The sequence below is a fragment of the Nicotiana tabacum genome, chromosome 17 (assembly GCF_000715075.1).
Source record: "Nicotiana tabacum cultivar K326 chromosome 17, ASM71507v2, whole genome shotgun sequence".
Classification (NCBI taxonomy): domain Eukaryota; kingdom Viridiplantae; phylum Streptophyta; class Magnoliopsida; order Solanales; family Solanaceae; genus Nicotiana; species Nicotiana tabacum.
Window position 1 is genome coordinate 26,912,669 of NC_134096.1, and position 19,581 is coordinate 26,932,249.

At 38.1% G+C, this 19,581-nt stretch overlaps 1 protein-coding gene across 1 annotated transcript; it reads right to left on the reverse strand.

Moving 5' to 3' along the window:
* Window positions 1-1,056: 1,056 nt before the first annotated feature.
* Window positions 1,057-13,418, reverse strand: LOC107812199 (high mobility group B protein 14-like). The gene is made up of 6 exons (XM_075234136.1): window positions 13,237-13,418; window positions 12,982-13,146; window positions 4,522-4,579; window positions 4,366-4,410; window positions 1,508-1,588; window positions 1,057-1,404 (listed from the first exon to the last, which is right to left on the reverse strand). The coding sequence occupies exons 1-6, from the start codon at window positions 13,350-13,352 to the stop codon at window positions 1,354-1,356; spliced, it is 516 nt and encodes a 171-aa protein (XP_075090237.1). The 5' UTR covers window positions 13,353-13,418; the 3' UTR covers window positions 1,057-1,353.
* Window positions 13,419-19,581: the final 6,163 nt, after the last annotated feature.

Here is a 19,581-nt window from a genome sequence, read left to right on the forward strand (position 1 = left end):
ATATATATATATATATACTAGCCCTAGGCACCTTGCCTAGTGAATTTGCTATATATAAAAAATAAAACATATGAGTTTATGAGAGAGGGCCCAGTAATTGGTTGGGCTAAGATTTGGGGAGAAATTCAAAAATAGCCAGATTTACAAGTGGTCATTCAAAAATAGCCACAGTTTCAAAAGTCATCGAAATTTAGCCACTTTTTATGTAAAGATAAATCTGAAAGAAAACACTGTTCAAAATCCGGAAAATACTCCAGCATAATATATTGGAACTCCAGTATATTATACTGGAGCCAGCAAAGTATGCCGGTACAGCATAATATGCTGGAAGTTCACACACAGGTGCACCAAACTCCAGTATATTATGCTGGACCGATCTCTGTTGCAGCAAAATAGTGGCTATTTTTCAATGACTTGACAAACGCCAACTATTTTTGATTGTCAGTCCGAAAACTGGCTAACCCATGCTATTACATCTAAGATTTGGTCTAATCTAGAGAAATCAGTTTTCAAGGAATTGGAAGCACAGTGAGGTTAATTAGAAGGAGCGTGGTCATAGGCTCATAGCCGCTACCTTTTAATTCACTTGTTAAAATAGTGCATACTGCATATAATGCTTTACATTTGTATTGCCTGATCACATTGGGGAATCAACACGAGGATTGTAACCATATCATTAATCGGGATTAAATCAACAAAATGATCAATGATATAATGCATTAGCTGGCAAAGAACATCAATGACAATACTAAGCCTATGATGCACCAAGAATTCCATTTTATTTTGCTAAGAAACACGAGCTTTTCATTGCCAGGCAGCACGAAAACATTTAGCTCATCCTAAGTGATCAAATCCATTTGCACGTGCAAGGCGGACAATGCAAGTCGCAAAGCATTCTCCCAAAACATAAAGCGGGCATAGGATGAATGTCCTAGCTATTGAGGCATTAGACCATAACCATGAGTACCAGCTATACCTTTTTTTTTAAAAGCTTAATACTGCAACCATCTTAAAGATTTAATATACACTCAAAGAAAAGGATTGCTCCACTAGAATGAAATGTGCAGCACTATGCACAAAGAATATTGCATCGAACATCTATTTTCCCGAGTGTTGTTTTACATAAAACACACCTTGGAAGGCTAATGTACAGAAGATTGTACATAGAGAACCAATAGTTGAGCAAGTGGATTCTAGTTTGGTTGGGAAAAGCTGGATTTTTCAGTCACCCAAGGTGTTTAAGTCATAAAGTCGAGAGACTATAGACTGAGAAGTTGGATATACAGAAACAACGCCAAAATACCACTATTCCTAACAAACATCTAAATCTGAAGATTACGAACAATGACTGAACTATTCATCAAAATCCGAGTCTTCTTCGAACTCTTGAAACTCTCCACTTTCCTGCACATAGTTTCCATCACATGGCAAGAACAATACTGCCTCAATTTCTGCAGTACCGCTAGTTAAGGAATTAAAGAAACTAGGAAGGGAAGCACAAGCTTACCTTTCTCTTGTTAAAGTCCGCCATGGCTCTATCAAACTCTCTTCGTTTCTCTGTTGCTATATCATAGTAATGCACTTTTTCCTACAACCAGTAAAGTCAAATGTCAATGGTCTTGGATCTTCATAACTCTATTTCCAGGAGGAAGCAAGCGCTTTAACAGATACAGATTATACAATATGGCCCAAATATGCAAACGTGGAGTCCGCTCATCAAGCAAAAATTGAGGACTTAATTAGAACTAGTTGTTTGGTACAGATAACTTGTGGACTTTTATTTTGTAACAAGATAAGGAACCTAATCTCTAGGAAGGGGATCATCTGCTGAAGCCCAGAAGCGATACAGGGTTTCCTCGGTCCAGACAACAGCCTTTCAATTGTTCAGCAGGTGATCCGAAATTACGCTACGTACCATGTTGAATGGTACTTGCTGGATTTGGAATTTCAAAAACATATCCCATAGATTTGAATCAGGTAATGTGCGACTGAAAATCTTAGAAGATCACTTCTGGCTAAAAGGATAGGTCTAGCCCCCACAACTTAGGGAAAGAAAATGGCGGAGAGGATTAAAATATATTCTCTCTAATAGTGCAAACTCAACAAGGTAGAAGGCTACATTCCTGGGGCATGACACATAAGTGAGCCGTCTCCTTAGTATTTTAGTGCCTGTCTAAGCTTGCCACCAATGTATTGGTGAATAGTAAGCCGGCAGGAACTTTTCTACTATCTGATTAAATAATTTAAGGATTCTATGACTTGACAAAAGAAAAAAGATGAAAGCAGAAAAGCATTGGAAGTTGGTAGTGGGGGGTCACTACACTTTCAGGCAATGTTTTTTAAAAAACGTTTCTTCTGAAAGAGAAAAAAATAAAGGAATACAGAGGTAAAATATCCTTCAATAAAAAACAAAAAAAGTGTCTACCAAACAGAGCAGATATCCTTTTCTATCAGTGCCCTCTAGTTCACTAGTTGTGTTGCAGGTTCACTAGTACAACTTCAGGAGTACCCATTACTCAGCGAAAAAGAAGCAAGGGTATCGCAAAGTTTACACAGAGATAAAAACTTATTTAACTTTTCCCATGTTTGCTCACAAGTCAGTTCTGCTAAATATGGATAACAATCGATCATATTGCTCCATTACTCCTGCACCTAATAGGAGCAAGGACACAGAGTTCACAAAGAGATATAATTCTTGATTATCTAACCATGTTTGGTTGCAATTCAGGTGCCAGTAGATATGGATAATTACCCATCATAAAGAAAGATGGTACTAGGGGATGATAGGTCCTAGGTATAGGAAATGGGTAGTCATATTGGAAAACAACGGCATAAGTTGTTTCAAAGAATGCTTTTCTCCCTAAAATCCTTTTTAGCAATGTTAAGACTAGACATCCAAAATAGAAAGACATATATAGGGAAAAGTAGTTGATGGTACCACCACAGCCTACTTCTGTAACATGGCCTCATGGACAAACCACTGAAAAACTACAATTATTCGGTAGCTTATACACCCAATACAACTCTAGGCCCTCTGGTTTAACATAGAATGTTTCTTGAGATCTCTGATAAGAAGAAAATTTCCAGTTCATATACAACTATAGGCCCTTTGGTTTAACATAGAATGTTTCTTGAGATCTCTGATCAGAAGAAAATTTCCAGTTCTTATAGGTTATGAACTTGAACCAATTGGAATCTCAAACTCTCCTTGTTTGAGATGGTTCGGGTGATTCAGGGACGGTGAAGAAGACGACCAGATCGAGATCACAGAGATTTAGCAAGCAGAACAGATCAATTTGAAGACCATACCGTTGTGTGCTTTTGACGATTTGGAATGAGAATAGCAGGAAATTATTCCATAATTACATGTATTAAGAATCCGTTCTGTTCCCCTTCTTTTATGGGGTAAATAATGAGCACCTTCATGCCTAGATGATTGTAAAAACTTGATTGATAAATGTTGTTTAGCGACTCATTCACTTTGTAAATACTTATGACACCATCTTGGGGTATTATTAAAGAAATGAACTTGGTTTATCAACCAAAGAAGAAAACTTGACCTATTTGGATTAATCTGGTCAGAAAAAGCATAATTTAAGGCTGCTTCAGACTTGATGCTGAAACAATTTAATTGCTCTGATCTCTCCCACTCAACATATTTAAAATGCTCTCACGATCAAAGCAACCCATATAATGAGCAACTAAGCTCCAAATTGAGGTAACCAAAGAGATGTTCTTCTACTAACACTAGTAACTATTGTGGATTAAAACAAAGAACCTCAACTCAACTACATAAAAGTTACCAGAAAATGATTTCCTTGATGCCAGGCAGCAAATGCTTTATTCATTTCTTATGTGCAAAACTAAAATGACAAGTGCAGTTGTTTGGTCAGATAAGTTATGGAAGAGACAATGCTTGTCATTAACTTCACTGCATGTTCAAAATATTAGTGCAGCAGTTACTGGAAGAAAAACACCAAAATGGAGGCCAACTTAAATAAAACTAAACTAGTATTGGCTTTTGTTACATAAACTCGTTTAAGGGTATGTACCCAATATGAGTTGTGTCTAAGTACACGGTACCGGCACGTGCAGTCTTTTACTAATTTTTAGTTTGTTTTGAAGAATCCATATGAAGCACCCGTACCCGTATAACAGCCCTTTGACGCACGTATGTCAAACGCAAAAGAAGACATGATCATGCATGTAATAAAAGCTAGACAACAATTTAAGGACCATCCTCGGAATGCTAGCTTAATGTGTGCAGTATAAGGAAGAATCGTCTCTAAAATTAATGCACTGATAGACAACTGAGCAGAAAACTAGAAAGAGACAGAATGAAAAAGCTAGCTCGGGAACAGAAACCTCATATGTCATTGTTTTCCATTTCTCTCCACAGGCTTTCCCAATCTGCAGCATGATATAAATGCAAAACATCATTGGAAAAATAAGAGAAAAATGCCGTATATAATCAAAACTAGTTAAAATAATAGATCGAATCGAGGTTCAAGAGACACATACATCTCGCATTGACTTGACATCTGGATTTTGCTCCTGGAATTCCTTACGGAAGTCCTCCCTGGAACAACAACAACAACCCAGTGAGTTCCCACAAGTGGGGTCTGGGGAGGGTAGAGTGTACGCAGACCTTACCCCTACCCCGGAGAGTAGAGAGGCTGTTTCCGAAAGACCTTCGCCTCAAGAATAAATAATCTATGTAGAAGCAATGCAACAAGAGTCTGGTCAGGGACACCCAGAATCACTTGATACAAAACAAAAGAATCTTGTGATAGGAAATAAATATGTTTATATCATCAGACTAAAAGAAGGGAATAGGTTAGTAAGCAGAACACATAGAAGATATGGGTATTTTTGAGCTTCAAATAATCTATGTAGATGCAATGCAACAAGAGTCTAGCCAGGGACACCCAGAAACACTAGATACAAAACAAAAGAATCTTGTTATAGGAAAACAATATGTTTATATCATCAGACTAAAAGGCAAACGACGAGGGTAGCATCTGCAAGAAAAGAACATGAATTTGCTCACCTTAGAAGAGTAAAAGGATCATTCAAAGAAGATTAAAGGCATAGGGCATAGGAGTTTAGAAGGGTGATGTAGGGTAGTAGTAAGGTATGAAATAACTTACATAGAAGCAAGTTGGATGACACAATGATGACTTAATGCTTAAATCGCAAAATTTTCATTTCTGACCTTGAATTTATTGGCAACACTCTGATGCACCTTTTATCGTCTTTAGCACTTTCACTTATATCTTAGATCTGTTCTCATAAGCCACTGCAGTATATATTTTGCTATTTGTGTTTCTAGATTCATATTTACTTGGATTAACATTAAGTTTGTCTCAATTGGCTTCTATGTATCTCCCTTCTTAAAAACACACACTTGTCAGAGAACCACTAGCAGTTACTTCTTGCTTAATCAATTACATTACGTTAAGGAGGTGGAACATTAGCAAATTCTTGAGGTTTAAGCACTATACAATTCATTGAGTGAAGAATTATGAATTGACATGTTTGGGTTGAAAGCAACTTTGCTACTTCTATGCTTTGTGTAGCCTTCCCTTGAGGGTTATTGCTAGGGATTCTACGTAATGCTCCAAGAATAGCAATTTTCAACCAACCACGGTGTTATTTTGGCTGCTAACTTATGCATACGACCCCTCTTTCAGTGAACTGCATAAAAATTATAAAAATGCTTAGACTCAAAGGATGCCTCTTCTAATGCACTCAATTCATAGCCAATGGCTTTGACACTAAACCTAAGCTGGATAGATGGTCAAGTTAGTGAATCCAGAAAATTAATTTTTGCATATAGCCATATACCAAGAACAGTCGCCAAGCAAAAGCTTGACAATAGGAAATCACTAAGTTTCAGCTACTTTTTTCCCCTGCTCTCTTCATATACTAGAGCAATTCCTTCCCATACGGAAGCCGAAGCAGACAAGGTTCAAGGGAAAGGTCAAAGACAAGTGTCCACAGATAGCAGGGGGTAGTTTCATCAGTTCTAATTACAGCTGCTTCAAGGCTCTGTTCATGTTTAATTGACACATGCGAAATTTATCCAAAATTAGCAGTCAGAAGTTGGCCTTAGGACTAAGACCTATTCCGAAGAAGCCTGGATTAAAACTATACCTGTTAATCGGGCCGGGTTGACCCGTTTACAACCCGGGTCAGCCCGGTACTGTAGCGGGGGGCAGGCTGGGACGGGTTGGGCGGGGAGCGGGTTTCAAACGAACAATTTTTTGATACCGGTGCACCGGAACCGGCTAAGCCCGTTAACGGGTTGTTAACGGGCTACAGCCCGGTTCAGCCCGATTTTTAACGTTTTTTTTTAAAAAAAATTTTTTTTTTTTTTTTATACCGTTGCCAACGGTCAAATTCAAATATGACCGTTGGCCAACGGCCCTTTTTTGCAGAAATGGCCATTTCGGCCTACCCCTTAAGAAAATAGCCCCCACACCCCTAATATTTGATAAATTACAATTTTAACCTTTTAAAAACTATAAATAGCCCCCCTTCTTCATTTTTCCTCACAATTCACTCTCTTACTACTCTAATTCTCTCTTGATATTATTGATTATTGTTCTTAAATTCTCAATTACTTATTATTTCAAGTTTCATCAAATATTTAGTTTAGCCATTACAAAATTATTATTATCAAATATCAAGTATTCAACTGAAGTGTGGTATCAACTATCAAGTATCGATCTATCAATTGAAGTTTGGTTTTTGATATCAAATTTAGTGCGGCATCCGGAATCCCGGTACACTCGTTCTATATCTCTCTCTTCTTTGGTGTACATTTATTTTATTATTTACAATTATTAATTTAATTTACATAATGGATATATTTAGAGCAACCAAAAAAGCGTGCACTAGTAGAGGTGGTAGTAAGAAAACTTCCAAAAGATCAAGAGGTGGTGCTTGTTCTTCTAGTAGTTTTACACATTTTTGAAAGTTCACGTGAAAATTTAAATGTAGATTATGAGGGACTTCAAGAAAATTATGGTATAGATGATGATTTAGATGATAATTTAGATGATATTTCATTTCCATCACCTGATAATCTTGAAACATCACCAGCTACACCTGGTAATGCTAGTCAAACTCAAAATATTAGGGGTGGAAGTCGTGGTAATACAAGTAGGTCTCCCCTCCCTATTAAGAAGAATTGAAGATTAAGAAGTGTTGGAATTTTTTTGACAGACTAGAAGAAGATAAAAATTATGTAAGATGTAGAATTTGTAAGGATATTTATAAACATGAGACCAGTAAGGGAGGGGGAACGAGTCAACTTCGTAGGCACATGGTAGACAACCACCCTCTTGATTGGGGAGTAGATGAGGAAGATGGACAACAAAAACTTAACCCGGGTACTGGAGGGTTAATGGGTAAATACGATATTAAGAAAGATCGGGAAGAATTAGCTAAAATGATTGTTTTAGGTTGTTTACCTTTTAGTTTTGCTGCTTCACCATATCTTGTTACTTATATTCAAAGAATTTATAACTCTTTGTTTAAAGGTATTCCTAGAAGTACTTGTAGAGCTGATATCTTTAAGCTTTTTGGACAATATCAGACATATATACGTTATTTGTTCGCCAGTCTTTCTTGTAGAATTTCTCTTACTTCTGATATTGGTCGTGCTGTAAATGGTAATGATTATTTGACCGTTACATGCCATAGGATAGATGGTAATTTTTGTATGCAAAAACGTATTATTGCTTTTAAATATGATGAAGATCAAAGTCATACTGGTGCATTTATAAGTAATACTATCCATGAAGTTGCTATATCTTATAATCTTGCAGAAAAAGTTTTGTGTGTGTCATTTGATAATGCTTCTAACAACAATGCTGCTATTACAATATTAAAATTGCATCTACACCCACCACTTCCTGAAATATTTCATGTTAGATGTGCATGTCATATTTATAATTTGATTGTGAAGAGTGGCCTTGAATTATTTAGAGATGATATCACTTTAGTTAGAAGAGTTGTTGGTGTAATTCAAGGAAATAATAGAAGTGCTAGATTAAATGCATTTAAAGAAAAATGTGTACACTATGGACTAAAACCAAGACTCATGCCTAAAGAAATAGTTACTAGGTGGAATTATACTTATTTATTCTTAAAATGTTGTTATAAATATAGAATGCCTATAACTGAAGTTGCTAATTCTCATTGTACCGATCCTAGCCGTTTGTTAACATCTAGAACTTAGGATGTCATTGAAGATGTAAAGTTTTTACAAAAATTTTATGTGGCTACACTTGAGTTTTCTGGAGCTTATTATCCTACTATTGCAAATGGTTTAGTTCATATTGCTGAAATTTCTCTTTTACTACATAATTTGAAGAAGAAAGAAGGATATACTTCTGTTGTTGAATCTATGCTAGATAAGTTTAAAAAATATTTTTACCCAATTCCCCCTATTTACCTAATTGGTGCTTTTTTAAACCCTTCTATCAAAATGGCCACTTGTCGCCAATTAATCACTGCTTTATATTCTTAAATGGATATTGGACCAACTGAAACTCCTGATATTGACACTTGTATTTCTGATCTACACAAACATTTAGAAACATTATATAATTATTATGCTAACATTGTTGATGCTTCTTCTGCTGTAGATGCAAATATTCCTTCAAGTTCAGTTTCAACATCTGGGACCAGTGCTTTGGATGATAATGATGGTGTTGAAGATTATTTGATTTGGTCTACAATAGGGGAGCATCAACAAACCAGTAGCAGGAATATTGATGAACTTCAATTCTACTTGCAAAAGTCAGCAGAGCCCCGCACAAAGAAATTTCTACCACTGGGTTGGTAGAAGAGCAACTCAAATCAATTTCCTGTTCTTTCGGCCATGGTTCGAGACGTGCTAAATGTGCCGATTTCAACAGTCACATCAGAGAGCACATTTAGCCAAGCAAGACAGCAACTAGGAGATACCCGTCATTCATTGGATAGCAACGCTTTGGAAATTCTAGTGTGCTTCAGAGATTGGATAAGATCAGAACGACGAAATCAAGGGCGTGACGAGGTAGATGAAGCGGAAGACCAAGAAATTAGAGATATAATGGTTTATGGTTCTGATTCAACCAATGCCGGAAACCAAGAACCTCATGTTGACATGGATGAACTTACAAAAATGATGCAAAGCATGTGATGTACTATTTCTTTTTTTATAATTGTTGTAAACTTTTAATTTGCAAGTTCAAAAATAACAAAATCAAAAAAGAACTTGCAACTTAATTTGAAGTATTATATATTATTCAATAAAAATATCAAATGAAAGTCTTCGGAGCTTGATCCTTACATATTGCCTATTGGTCTTATTAAATAATTTTTTGTAGCCACTTACTTTCAAATTTCAATTTTAAAATTATAAAATTCAAATTTCAAATTTAAAATTTTAAACTTCAAAGTTTAATTCTAAGCCTTAAAAGTTTTCAAACACTTAAGTATCAATAACATTGAATAAGAAAAACAAAATTTACTTTTAAAAAAAAAAAAATCCACGGCCCGCTAACAACCTGCTAAACCCGAGCCCGGACGGACAAAAAAAAACCCGAAAAAGTACGGCCCGCAACGTTAAACGGACGGGCTGATTTTTTTTGTGTCCAGCCCGTCCCAGCCCGCCCGTTAAACACCCTTAATTAAAACTCACGAGGAAAATCTTACTCAAAAGAAAAAGGTAACTCACCAGGAAATGTTTACTCTTCAGCCACTCGGTAAACATGGAACTGTATGATTGTCAAGATATATGCTGAAGACAAAAGAGTGAAGATGCCACTGTTGCAAACACTCACAGAAACAAAGCTTTTTAGTTTGCGGCAAGCAGAGTAGAGTTAATTAATTGGTGTAGAGAGGTTTATTGAAAACCTAGATATCCAAGCTAGAGTAATCAAATCCAATAAGAAACTTTTTGGGTTCTGCAGCTAGAAGATACAAAACTTTCTAATGCTGTGGAGGAGCAAGTAGCTTGTCCAATAGGAACATCGGAGAAGGGGAAATCTACAAGGCAATAAGGCCCCGTTAATGGGTAAAAAACGCTCCTCCAAATTATCAGAGATTTGGAGTTTTAAAAAAGGCAGATATGGAAGCAGCAGCACAAGTTTCCATGATACAAGCACATTTGAGAGCAAGTGTAAATGCTTCTTTCATAGCTTTGGTTCTGAAATAAGAACTTTAAGCCTGTCAGCTCTATTTATGAAAGTTTTTTTCAAAATACCACACATATAAACAACTTCATGAAGAAATCTTATCTTTTCTAGGGGTATCTCATATTACTTGAAGAAAAAGCGACTAAGATTTGCAGACAGCCTGTAATGAGCAAAATTCCTAAGTGAAACACTACTGAGATTGGTACTTCCTTTTTTATTTAGTTAAGAAATATCAGTGTATGCAGCTCAATTGTCTTCAAATCGAGTACTAAAAAGGGGTAAAATTTTTGGTTGACAGATTGAAGCAGAAGTTGTTCCCTATATAGGTCTTTCAGTCATTCACTTGGTTTCCTCAACCACTTTAGCCAGTCCAAATCGATTCCAAACTGCCAAATTCTGACCAATAACTTAGGATGCAAGGTATCCTGTCAGCCTACTACTAGTAGCAGGATTAGAATACATCAACGCTGTTGCCCGAGATGTTTTCCATAAAGTAATAATTCACCATTGCAAGGCATTTGAAGGAAGAACATCATACCGATGGCTATTTCAACTTCCCTGTCAACCCTTAATCTATTACTTCCATCACCCTTTTAGTGGAATTTTCAGCACCACCATTCACCCAAGAAACTCCTTTTTTTTTATCGTTTACTCACCCAAGAAACTCCTAATAAAGTTTTCGTAGCATCTTCCGTCCCTAATATTTGCAGGGTCATCATATCAGAAGGGGGAACCTGAAACTTTTTTTGTGGTTTTGAGACTTGGAGAAGGATACTAGAGTAAAGCATGGCTGAGGAATTTAAAAACAGAAAGAGTGATGCACTAAAAGGTTGCATATGAAGATGAAATGAACATTTGGGTGATTTATCTGCGCGCGTAGAGGAAGCTGAAATCCTAATATGTTCCTCAAAAATGGGTTTACTCTGCTATTTCGCTACCAAAGTGGACAAAATTGAGGTGGTACCTAACGTGGAAATTGTTAAAGATACATGCCCTTCTGGAACCCGAATTCCAGGAGTTGTTTTTCAAACTAAAATGTTAGATGGGGAGAACACATACCAATGGAGGCTGAAAGCTACAGGAATGGGCAGAATTACTACAAAATTGTTGCCCTCTGGTCTACAGGCTGTTGAAAAGGAAGCACACTCAATTAAACTAAAGAGCAATAATAAAGGCATCAAGAACATTGCCCAAAGCTTTGGTCTAGTGATAAGAGCTTAGCGCGTGATGTGTGGAGGCATACCAAGGGTTCGAACCTTGCCGCATACAAAAACCTAGACTTAAGTGGAGAAGGGTAGAGGAGTCCACCGAGTTCCCAACCATGTGCCACTGGCCCTCGGAAAAATCTCGATTATCAAAAATTAAATACAACAACAACGACGGCAAAAACAAAAAACCAGTGTAATCCCACAAAATAGGGTCCGGGGAGGGTAGTGTGTACGCAAACCTTACCCCTACCTTGTGAAGGTAGAGAGGTTGTTTCCGATAGACCATCGGCTCAAGGAAAGATGAAAAAGAAGAAGTAACAACAGCAAGAAAAGATGATAAGAAAATCGAATCGAAAGAAACAATATATAGTAATAGAATTCTGCGGATAAGAAAATATGAGACTAATATTAATGCTACTGGCATGAAAAAGAGACGCTTGACCACCTACTAGCCTTCTACCCTAATTCTCGACATCGATACCCTCCTATCAAGGTTCATGTCCTTGATAAGCCGAAGTTGCGTCATGTCCTACCTAATCAACTCTCTCCAATATTTCTCAGGCCTACCTCTACCAGTCCTCAGACCCACCATGGCCAACTTTGCATACCTTCTCACTAGGGCATCTGTGCTTCTCCTCTTCACATGGATATACCATCTCAGTCTCGCTTCCCGCATTTTGTCCACCACGGAAGACACTACCCACCTTATCCCGAAGATCTCCATTCCTAATCTTATCTCTCCCAGTATGCTCATATATCCGTCTCAGCATCCTCATTTTTGTTACTCTCATCTTTTGTACATGGGAGTTTTTGACAGGCCAATACTTCACCCCATACAACATAGTCGGTATGACCACCGCTATGTAGAACTTGCCTTTAAATCTTTGTGGCACATTCTTATCATATAAAACACCATATGCGAGCCTCTATTTCATCCTCCCCGCTTCAATACGATGTGTGACATCCTCGTCAATCTCCCCATAGAAAACAAGATAGAAAACTAGGGCAAAATTAAAATAGGGTTTTGATTGATACCCTTTCAGCTGATTACAAGCATATATATAAGTCCCCACTACTCACTACAAGACAAGGGGGTATAACTAACTCTGACGGGGACCTAAAGTACCCCAACAGTGACAACTTACGGACCAATGTATTTATAGAAAGTTATAACATAAACTAACGAGGGACTCAACTGTACAAATTATAAACTTAATTCCCAACCTTCTTAACCACTTGTAACGGCTACGTACTACTTCTCAAGCCCCCAGTACCATCAACGCAAGCTATCTTCATTTCATCTCGCATCACAATAATTCACACTTTGTAACAAATTTACCTGCTAACAATTATATTAATAGCTTGAGCTAACAATAAGCAGGCTACTATACTTTCTTTTTTAATAACCGTAGTGTTCGGGCCAGTTTGCACGCATTAATTCCATGGGTAACTCTCATAAGCAAGAAGCTATACTAAGATGATTTTATACATCAAAGAAAAGAAAAAGAACCCCAAATAGAAAAATAGGATATGATTGCAAGAAAAGAAAAACTAAAGGAATTTCAGTAAAGGGAACATACAAGAAATAAAAGAAAGCAGTGGGGGGTTTCTTAGGCTTCATGGCATCTATTTTTGCAATATTCTTCTTGAAAGTGGCCTTGAGTTTCTTCCCTGATGTGGGTTTGATCTGCTTTACTCCACTTGCCTTTACTTTCCCAGTTGATCTTACCCTCAGTACCATTTGACTGTAATTATCAAGAAAACAAATGGGACAGTGAGCAACAAAAGAGAAAGAGCAAAAATAACCTAAAAATCGTTTAAGGAAAATAAAAAACCTTTCTTTTCTCCATTTTGTTCTTCTCCTTTTGGTTGTTGTCACGGAGCTGTTGGTAGAAGCTGGAGTTGAAGCAGAAGCAGAGTTTCGAGACGTTGATGAAGCTTTCTTTGCCATTTTCTCTTTTTACCCCAGGGCAGCTTCCTCACTCTTCGATGGAACTTGGAAGGGCATTTTTATGTTACTAGTTTTACTATATAGGGAAAAGGATAAATATATCTTAGTTTCGCATATTGCGTATATTTAATAGCCATTATACTGTCCGGTTAAATTTACTCCTGCTATCAACAAACTTTTAAAAATTACCCTTCTCCGTCCATCAAGTGATTCAAAATGTCCCAAATCATTTTAATTAAATTACTTATTGTTATTCTTGATCCACTATTTTTGAAGTAATTGACATTTACCTACTTTCTTAATTGGAAAAAAAATAAGAGAAAGAAATATTAAAATAATACAACAATTAGTAAACAAAGTATAGTAAAGTGAAGAATCTAAATTATGTTACTTGTCTAAATTCCAAAAGTGTTGGAATTCATTTGCAGCAAAGCTATGAAGACTTTACAAGTATTAGTGATAGAAGTTGTATTACCTTTTTGTTGAGGTCGTTCGGCTTTTGTACAAATTTGCATCGGGAATGTTTGGCCCTTATAAAAAGAATTTTTGATATGTATATAAGGCTTTTTCCCTTCAACAACTTTTGAATTTTCCCTTTGCTTTATTACTTATCTTTGCAAAGATCGAAAATGCCTTAGCATGAAATAGTTAGGTTACGATCGGAGGTTCAAACAAACCTTGCCTTCAACATTATTTCGTTTTAAGACATCGTAGGGGTTCGGTATTACCGAAAACTTTTTTCCAAAGTAGTTAAGATTATAGTTTGTAGAGGGTAGCCTTTAGAACCGGATATGAAATTTTGAAGGCCTTGTTTTTTGTTACGGGTCTCGGACGTCTCCGAGCCGTTTTAGTATGGTCGTAGCCTTTTTAGTTCAGGTGTTGCCCAATGGGTTTGGCACCTCGAGTTATCCGGACTTGCCTTAGATAACGATCCCAGAACGGGGTTAGCCATAGCTTTTTGGAGTTCGGAAAATGCCAATAAGCTTCGTGCCCTCGGGTTTCGATATCCCGGAATGGTCGTAGCCTTTTAATTCGGGCAACGCCAAATAGGCTTTGTGCCCTCGGGTTTCGATATCCCGGAATGGTCGTAGCCTTTTAATTCGAGTAACGCCAAATAGGCTTTGTGCCCCCCGGGCTCCGATAATCCGAGCCGTCCGAGTTTGTTTTCGGACAGCAACCTTCGATTGGGAGTGATCATATGAACCCGGATAAAGGCGGCCCTTGGGCTCGATACCTTTAGGGAATCGAATGTAAGAAATTCCTTAAGATAAAAAGATAAATTCTTAAAGGACAAGATATTTATCCGCAAGGTAGAAACTTTTATTCTTGTGCGTGATAGTTACACATGTGTACAAGTTTTTTGCCAGGGCTCGAGTAGTCTATGCGGGCACGGTTCATGTGACCGTTTGGCCCTTATAGTAAATCCTATCGATCGAGTCGTGACCGTTTAATCATAAAGTTTCCTTCCTTGCTAAAGTCGTTAACCGAGGGTGATCCCCCTAGTGATCGCGGCCTATCGAAGATATGCCTCAAATACTGTTGTGTTCTTCGATACCGGTTCGTAACCGGCTTTCAATTCTAAGTTAGCATGATTTACTTGTTGCCTCGTTAAAAACCTTGCCGAAAAATCCATTTGGGACAAAACCGGTTCAAGGGAAAAAGAGTGCAACGCATGCCTTCAGGCCTAAAGGTTGTATCGTTCTTTGATGATTCCCTGCAAGTGTTAGTTCGGAATGTAAATAAATAAAAGGAAATGAATGGGGTCGTACTTTAGCAGTAGTATCACTTCAAGTGAGCTATGTTCTGGTTATTCGGTAGTTGCTCACCGTTCATCGTTCCGAGTTTGTATGATCCTTTACCAGTGAACTCAATAATCTAATAAGGGCCTTACCAGTTCGGACCCAACTTCCCTTAGTTCGGGTTTCGAGTATTTTGTGTAACCTTCTTTAGTACCAAGTACCTGACATTAAGTGTCGAAGGTTGGCCCGTCGATTGTAATACCTTTCGATCTGCTGCTTTTAGGCAACCAATCAGACAAGGGCTGCTTCGCGCCTTTCATCCAGTAAACTTAGGCTCGAGTTCATAGCCTCATCGTTTTATTCCTTGGTTGCATATCGGAACGTGAGACTTGGTTCTCCGACTTCGACCGGTATTAGAGCTTCGGCGCCATAGACCAGTGAGAATGGGGTGGCCCCGGTATTGCACTTCGAGGTCGTTCGGTATGCCCATAAGACTTCGGGCAGGATTTCCTTCCATCTTCCTTTGGAGTCAGTTAACCTCTTTCTGAGGTTTTGGAGTATGGTTTTGTTGGTCGATTCTGCTTGCCCGTTCCCACTAGGGTGGTAGGGTGTTGATAGTATCCTTTTGATCTTATGATCATCGATAAACTTGCTTACCTTGATGCCGATGAACTATTTCTCGTTATCGCATACGATCTCGGCCGGCATTCCGAATCGGCATATGATATGATCCTAAATAAAGTCGATGACTTCTTTCTCCCTGACCTTTTCGTATACCTGGGCTTCCACCCACTTAGAAAAATAGTCAGTCATAAATAATATGAATTGAGCTGTCACGCCCCGACCTAGAAGCGAGACTGGCACCTGGTGCCTCAACTAACCTAGTTTACCAAATTGCGACTAAGGGACTCTGAACATATAATGTCATAATTTGGCCAAGGGGACACCTTGCAAGACAATTTGCGAAGCAAAATATAAAACTGAATGGAAACTAGCGATGACTAAACATTAATATAAAGTTGGGCCGACAAGGCCGTCATAACTACTACAACTGACAAACCACCAAAATATACATACCAGGCCTACAAGCCCAACATAATGCACTAACTGACAGGATATGTCTACAAGCCTCTACTGATAGATATATTGTGATCGGAACAGGGGCCCGACCTACCCATAATATATATATACATACACACAGAAGATGTACACGAAAACCTAGACCCGATAACTCCGAAGGATGTGGAGCTTACCGATCAATCTAAACTTTGGAAATACCTACTGAGGAGGTATACCCGTCTGTCTATCTGAACCTGCATGCATGAAATGCAGCGTCCCCAGAAAAGGGACGTTAGTACAAAATAATGTACCGAGTATATAAGGCGATAACATAACTGAAAGTTGAAACTGAACTGATAATATAATAACTGAAAGTAATTGGGAGTCAAAGATGATCTGGAGATATACTTACTTGTTGATAGTGACTCAACTCCTTGAATATAGTAAGTAAAATAATTGTCCGGCCTTATAAGACTCGGTATATATAACTGCTCTGCCATAGTAGGCTCGCTCATAGGCGCTCGGCCACAGTAGGCTCGGTATATAACTTTCCATCTAATGAGAGGTTGCCCAATATGGGCCTGCCCATAGATTATAGCTCGATGGTAATGAAAATACTATAACACTGTATATATAGGCTTGTTGCTATCTTGACTGGAAGAAGACAATACTAAATTGAATATAGAGTCTCGATAAGGAATAATATTGTAACTTATGAGACTAGAATAGTGTGAATAAATTCATGAATATGAACTTCTCTTTTGTCTCATTACTAACACATGTAGCTACGAGATCATGCCAAAATGAAGGAAGGCTTAGCCTTAACATACCTTATCACACTCTTTTCAATCACCAAGTTGAACTCGCCTCTTCTCACCTTAATCTACAACAACGATAATAATACTATCATTAAGTTATGAAATGTATAACTATCGCACAACGAACGACATGCTTATTTTGTATTAAAACGGACAGCATTTCCCCTATAATTCTTACTTCCTCCAAATTCAAGATAACACCAACAACACCAAAAAACAACAATAACAGCATATATACATTATTTTCCAACCTTATACACACCACACAATACTACAAAACAGCCCAACACACCCCAATCTCTTCATACACAAAACGACCACCGTAGTAGTGTCAACAACCCGAAAATGTTACGACGAACGACCAGCCCAACATCCTGCATTTATGTGGTGTTTCTCCACACCCTTCCTCCTCCAAAACTCCACAAAACAGTAGCAAAACACGCAGCCCAACAGCACCACAAAACAGTCCACAAAACAGTCCGCTACAAGTGAATAACTCGAACTCACAGCTTCCGATCACCGTCCCGTGAGTTCTTACAAATATAGAACGACTTACTATACATCTACAACAGAAAAAATGAATGAAATAGAGCAGTAAACTTACCTTATTTGTTGGATAACTCGACTCCTATCTTGATTCTTCAAACTCTAGGCTTTACCTCCGATTAGAACTTGAAAGGGGGAGAAAATCAATTGGGGTTTGGGGAAATATTTGGGAGGAGTTTTGTAGAAAATGAGTCTGGTTATTTTTCCCTATTATCAGACTAATATATGAAGGGGATAGGACTTTAAAAAGGCCTCTTTGAACGACCTGAACAGGCCCATTTTTGGACGACCCGAACAGGCCCAATTTTGGATTCTCGTTTAAGCAAGTAGGTGACAGTCTGCGCAGTCTTGCAAAAATGCCCATATCTCTCTACTCAGATATCGTATTGACAAACGGTTTAATGAGTTGGAAAGTAGACTCATAGATATTTAATTTTATGGGTGGAACACCCCATAACTCTAAGTATATTGGGAGAAAATTGCAGTTACATTTGACCCAAAGTTTCAGTAAAATATATGAACGTAACTTGTGATGACTTTCATCGACTTTTGTTCCACCACTCGCTTGACTTCAAAACATAACATACGACTATCATACAAATAACATAACTCGTAACATAACCTCCTTATCATGTAAAACACCCTGGTCTCATCCCAAAAGTACATGCTATAACATTCCCAATTTGTCGGCTTTCAACGAAACATTATTTTCTTCAATTCCTTTAGCTTCTAAACCTTCCAACCCTCTTTGTACTTGTTGTTCATGATATTCAATATTTGTAACTTCCGAGGTAACATGATTAAATTACTTTATATATTTTCCAAGATGATCTCATTTTTTTTCCTTTTGGATCCTACACTAGTTTGCTCACGACGCAGTTTTACGTACAAAAAACAAATATAGGGTGTAACATTATTTCCCCCTTGGGAACATTCGTCCTCGAATGTTTTCTTTTAGAGACTTTGGAAAAAATTTACTAGAGTTTCCTCCGTACACAAGACTATAACCAACTTGCATGCAGCCAGAAAACATAATATGCATGCCACACATGGCCAATGTCTATAAATAACAACACTTTGCCTCAAAGAGTCGTAAATCATAAATACTGAAAGTCCGAAAATAAGAGCTTACGTGATGACCTACTAGCCTGAATAGAGTTGTGCTGTAGCATCCAATCTCGAGCCATATCTTCAGTTTGAAATAGATGGGGGTATTTATACTTCATTTCTTCCTCCGCTTCCCATGTCATCTCTTCCACATTATTTCTTCTCCATAAAACCTTCATGGAGGCTACCTCCTTATTTCGTAGCTTGCGAATTTGTCGGTCTAAGATGGCAACTGGAATTTCCTTGTATGACAAGTCCTCCGTAATTTGTACAGCATCTGTGGATACCACTCTGGTAGGATCTCCAATGCACTTCCGTAGCATAGATACGTGAAAACCGGATGGACTAACTCCATTTCTGAGGGAAATTCTAACTCATAAGCTACTTGGCCCACTCTTCGAATAATCCTGTAAGGCCCAATATACCGTGGGCTAAGTTTGCCTTTCTTGCCAAACCTCATCACGCCCTTCATAGAGGATACCTTTAAGAATACCCAGTCATTAATCTCAAACTCTAAGTCTCGTCGCCGCATGTCAGAATATGACTTCTGGCGACTCTGAGCTGTCAACAGTCGCTCCCAGATGAGCTTTACTTTCTCTACGGCCTGCTGAACTAGGTCTGGCCCATATAACCCAGATTCTCCAACATCAAACCAACCTATAGGAGATCTGCACTTACGCCCATACAAAGCCTCGTACGGAGCCATCTGAATACTGGAGTGGTAACTGTTATTATATGCAAACTCGACAAGAGGTAGATGTTCGTCCCAACTTCTTTTAAAATCCAACACACATGCTCGTAACATATCCTCGAGCGTCTGAATTGTGCGCTCGGCTTGTCCATCAGTTTGTGGATGAAAAGCTGTGCTGAGATTCACCTGAGTCCCTAGACCTCTCTGAAATGACCTCCAAAAATGTGCTGTAAATTGAGCCCCACTGTCAGATATAATAGATACTGGTA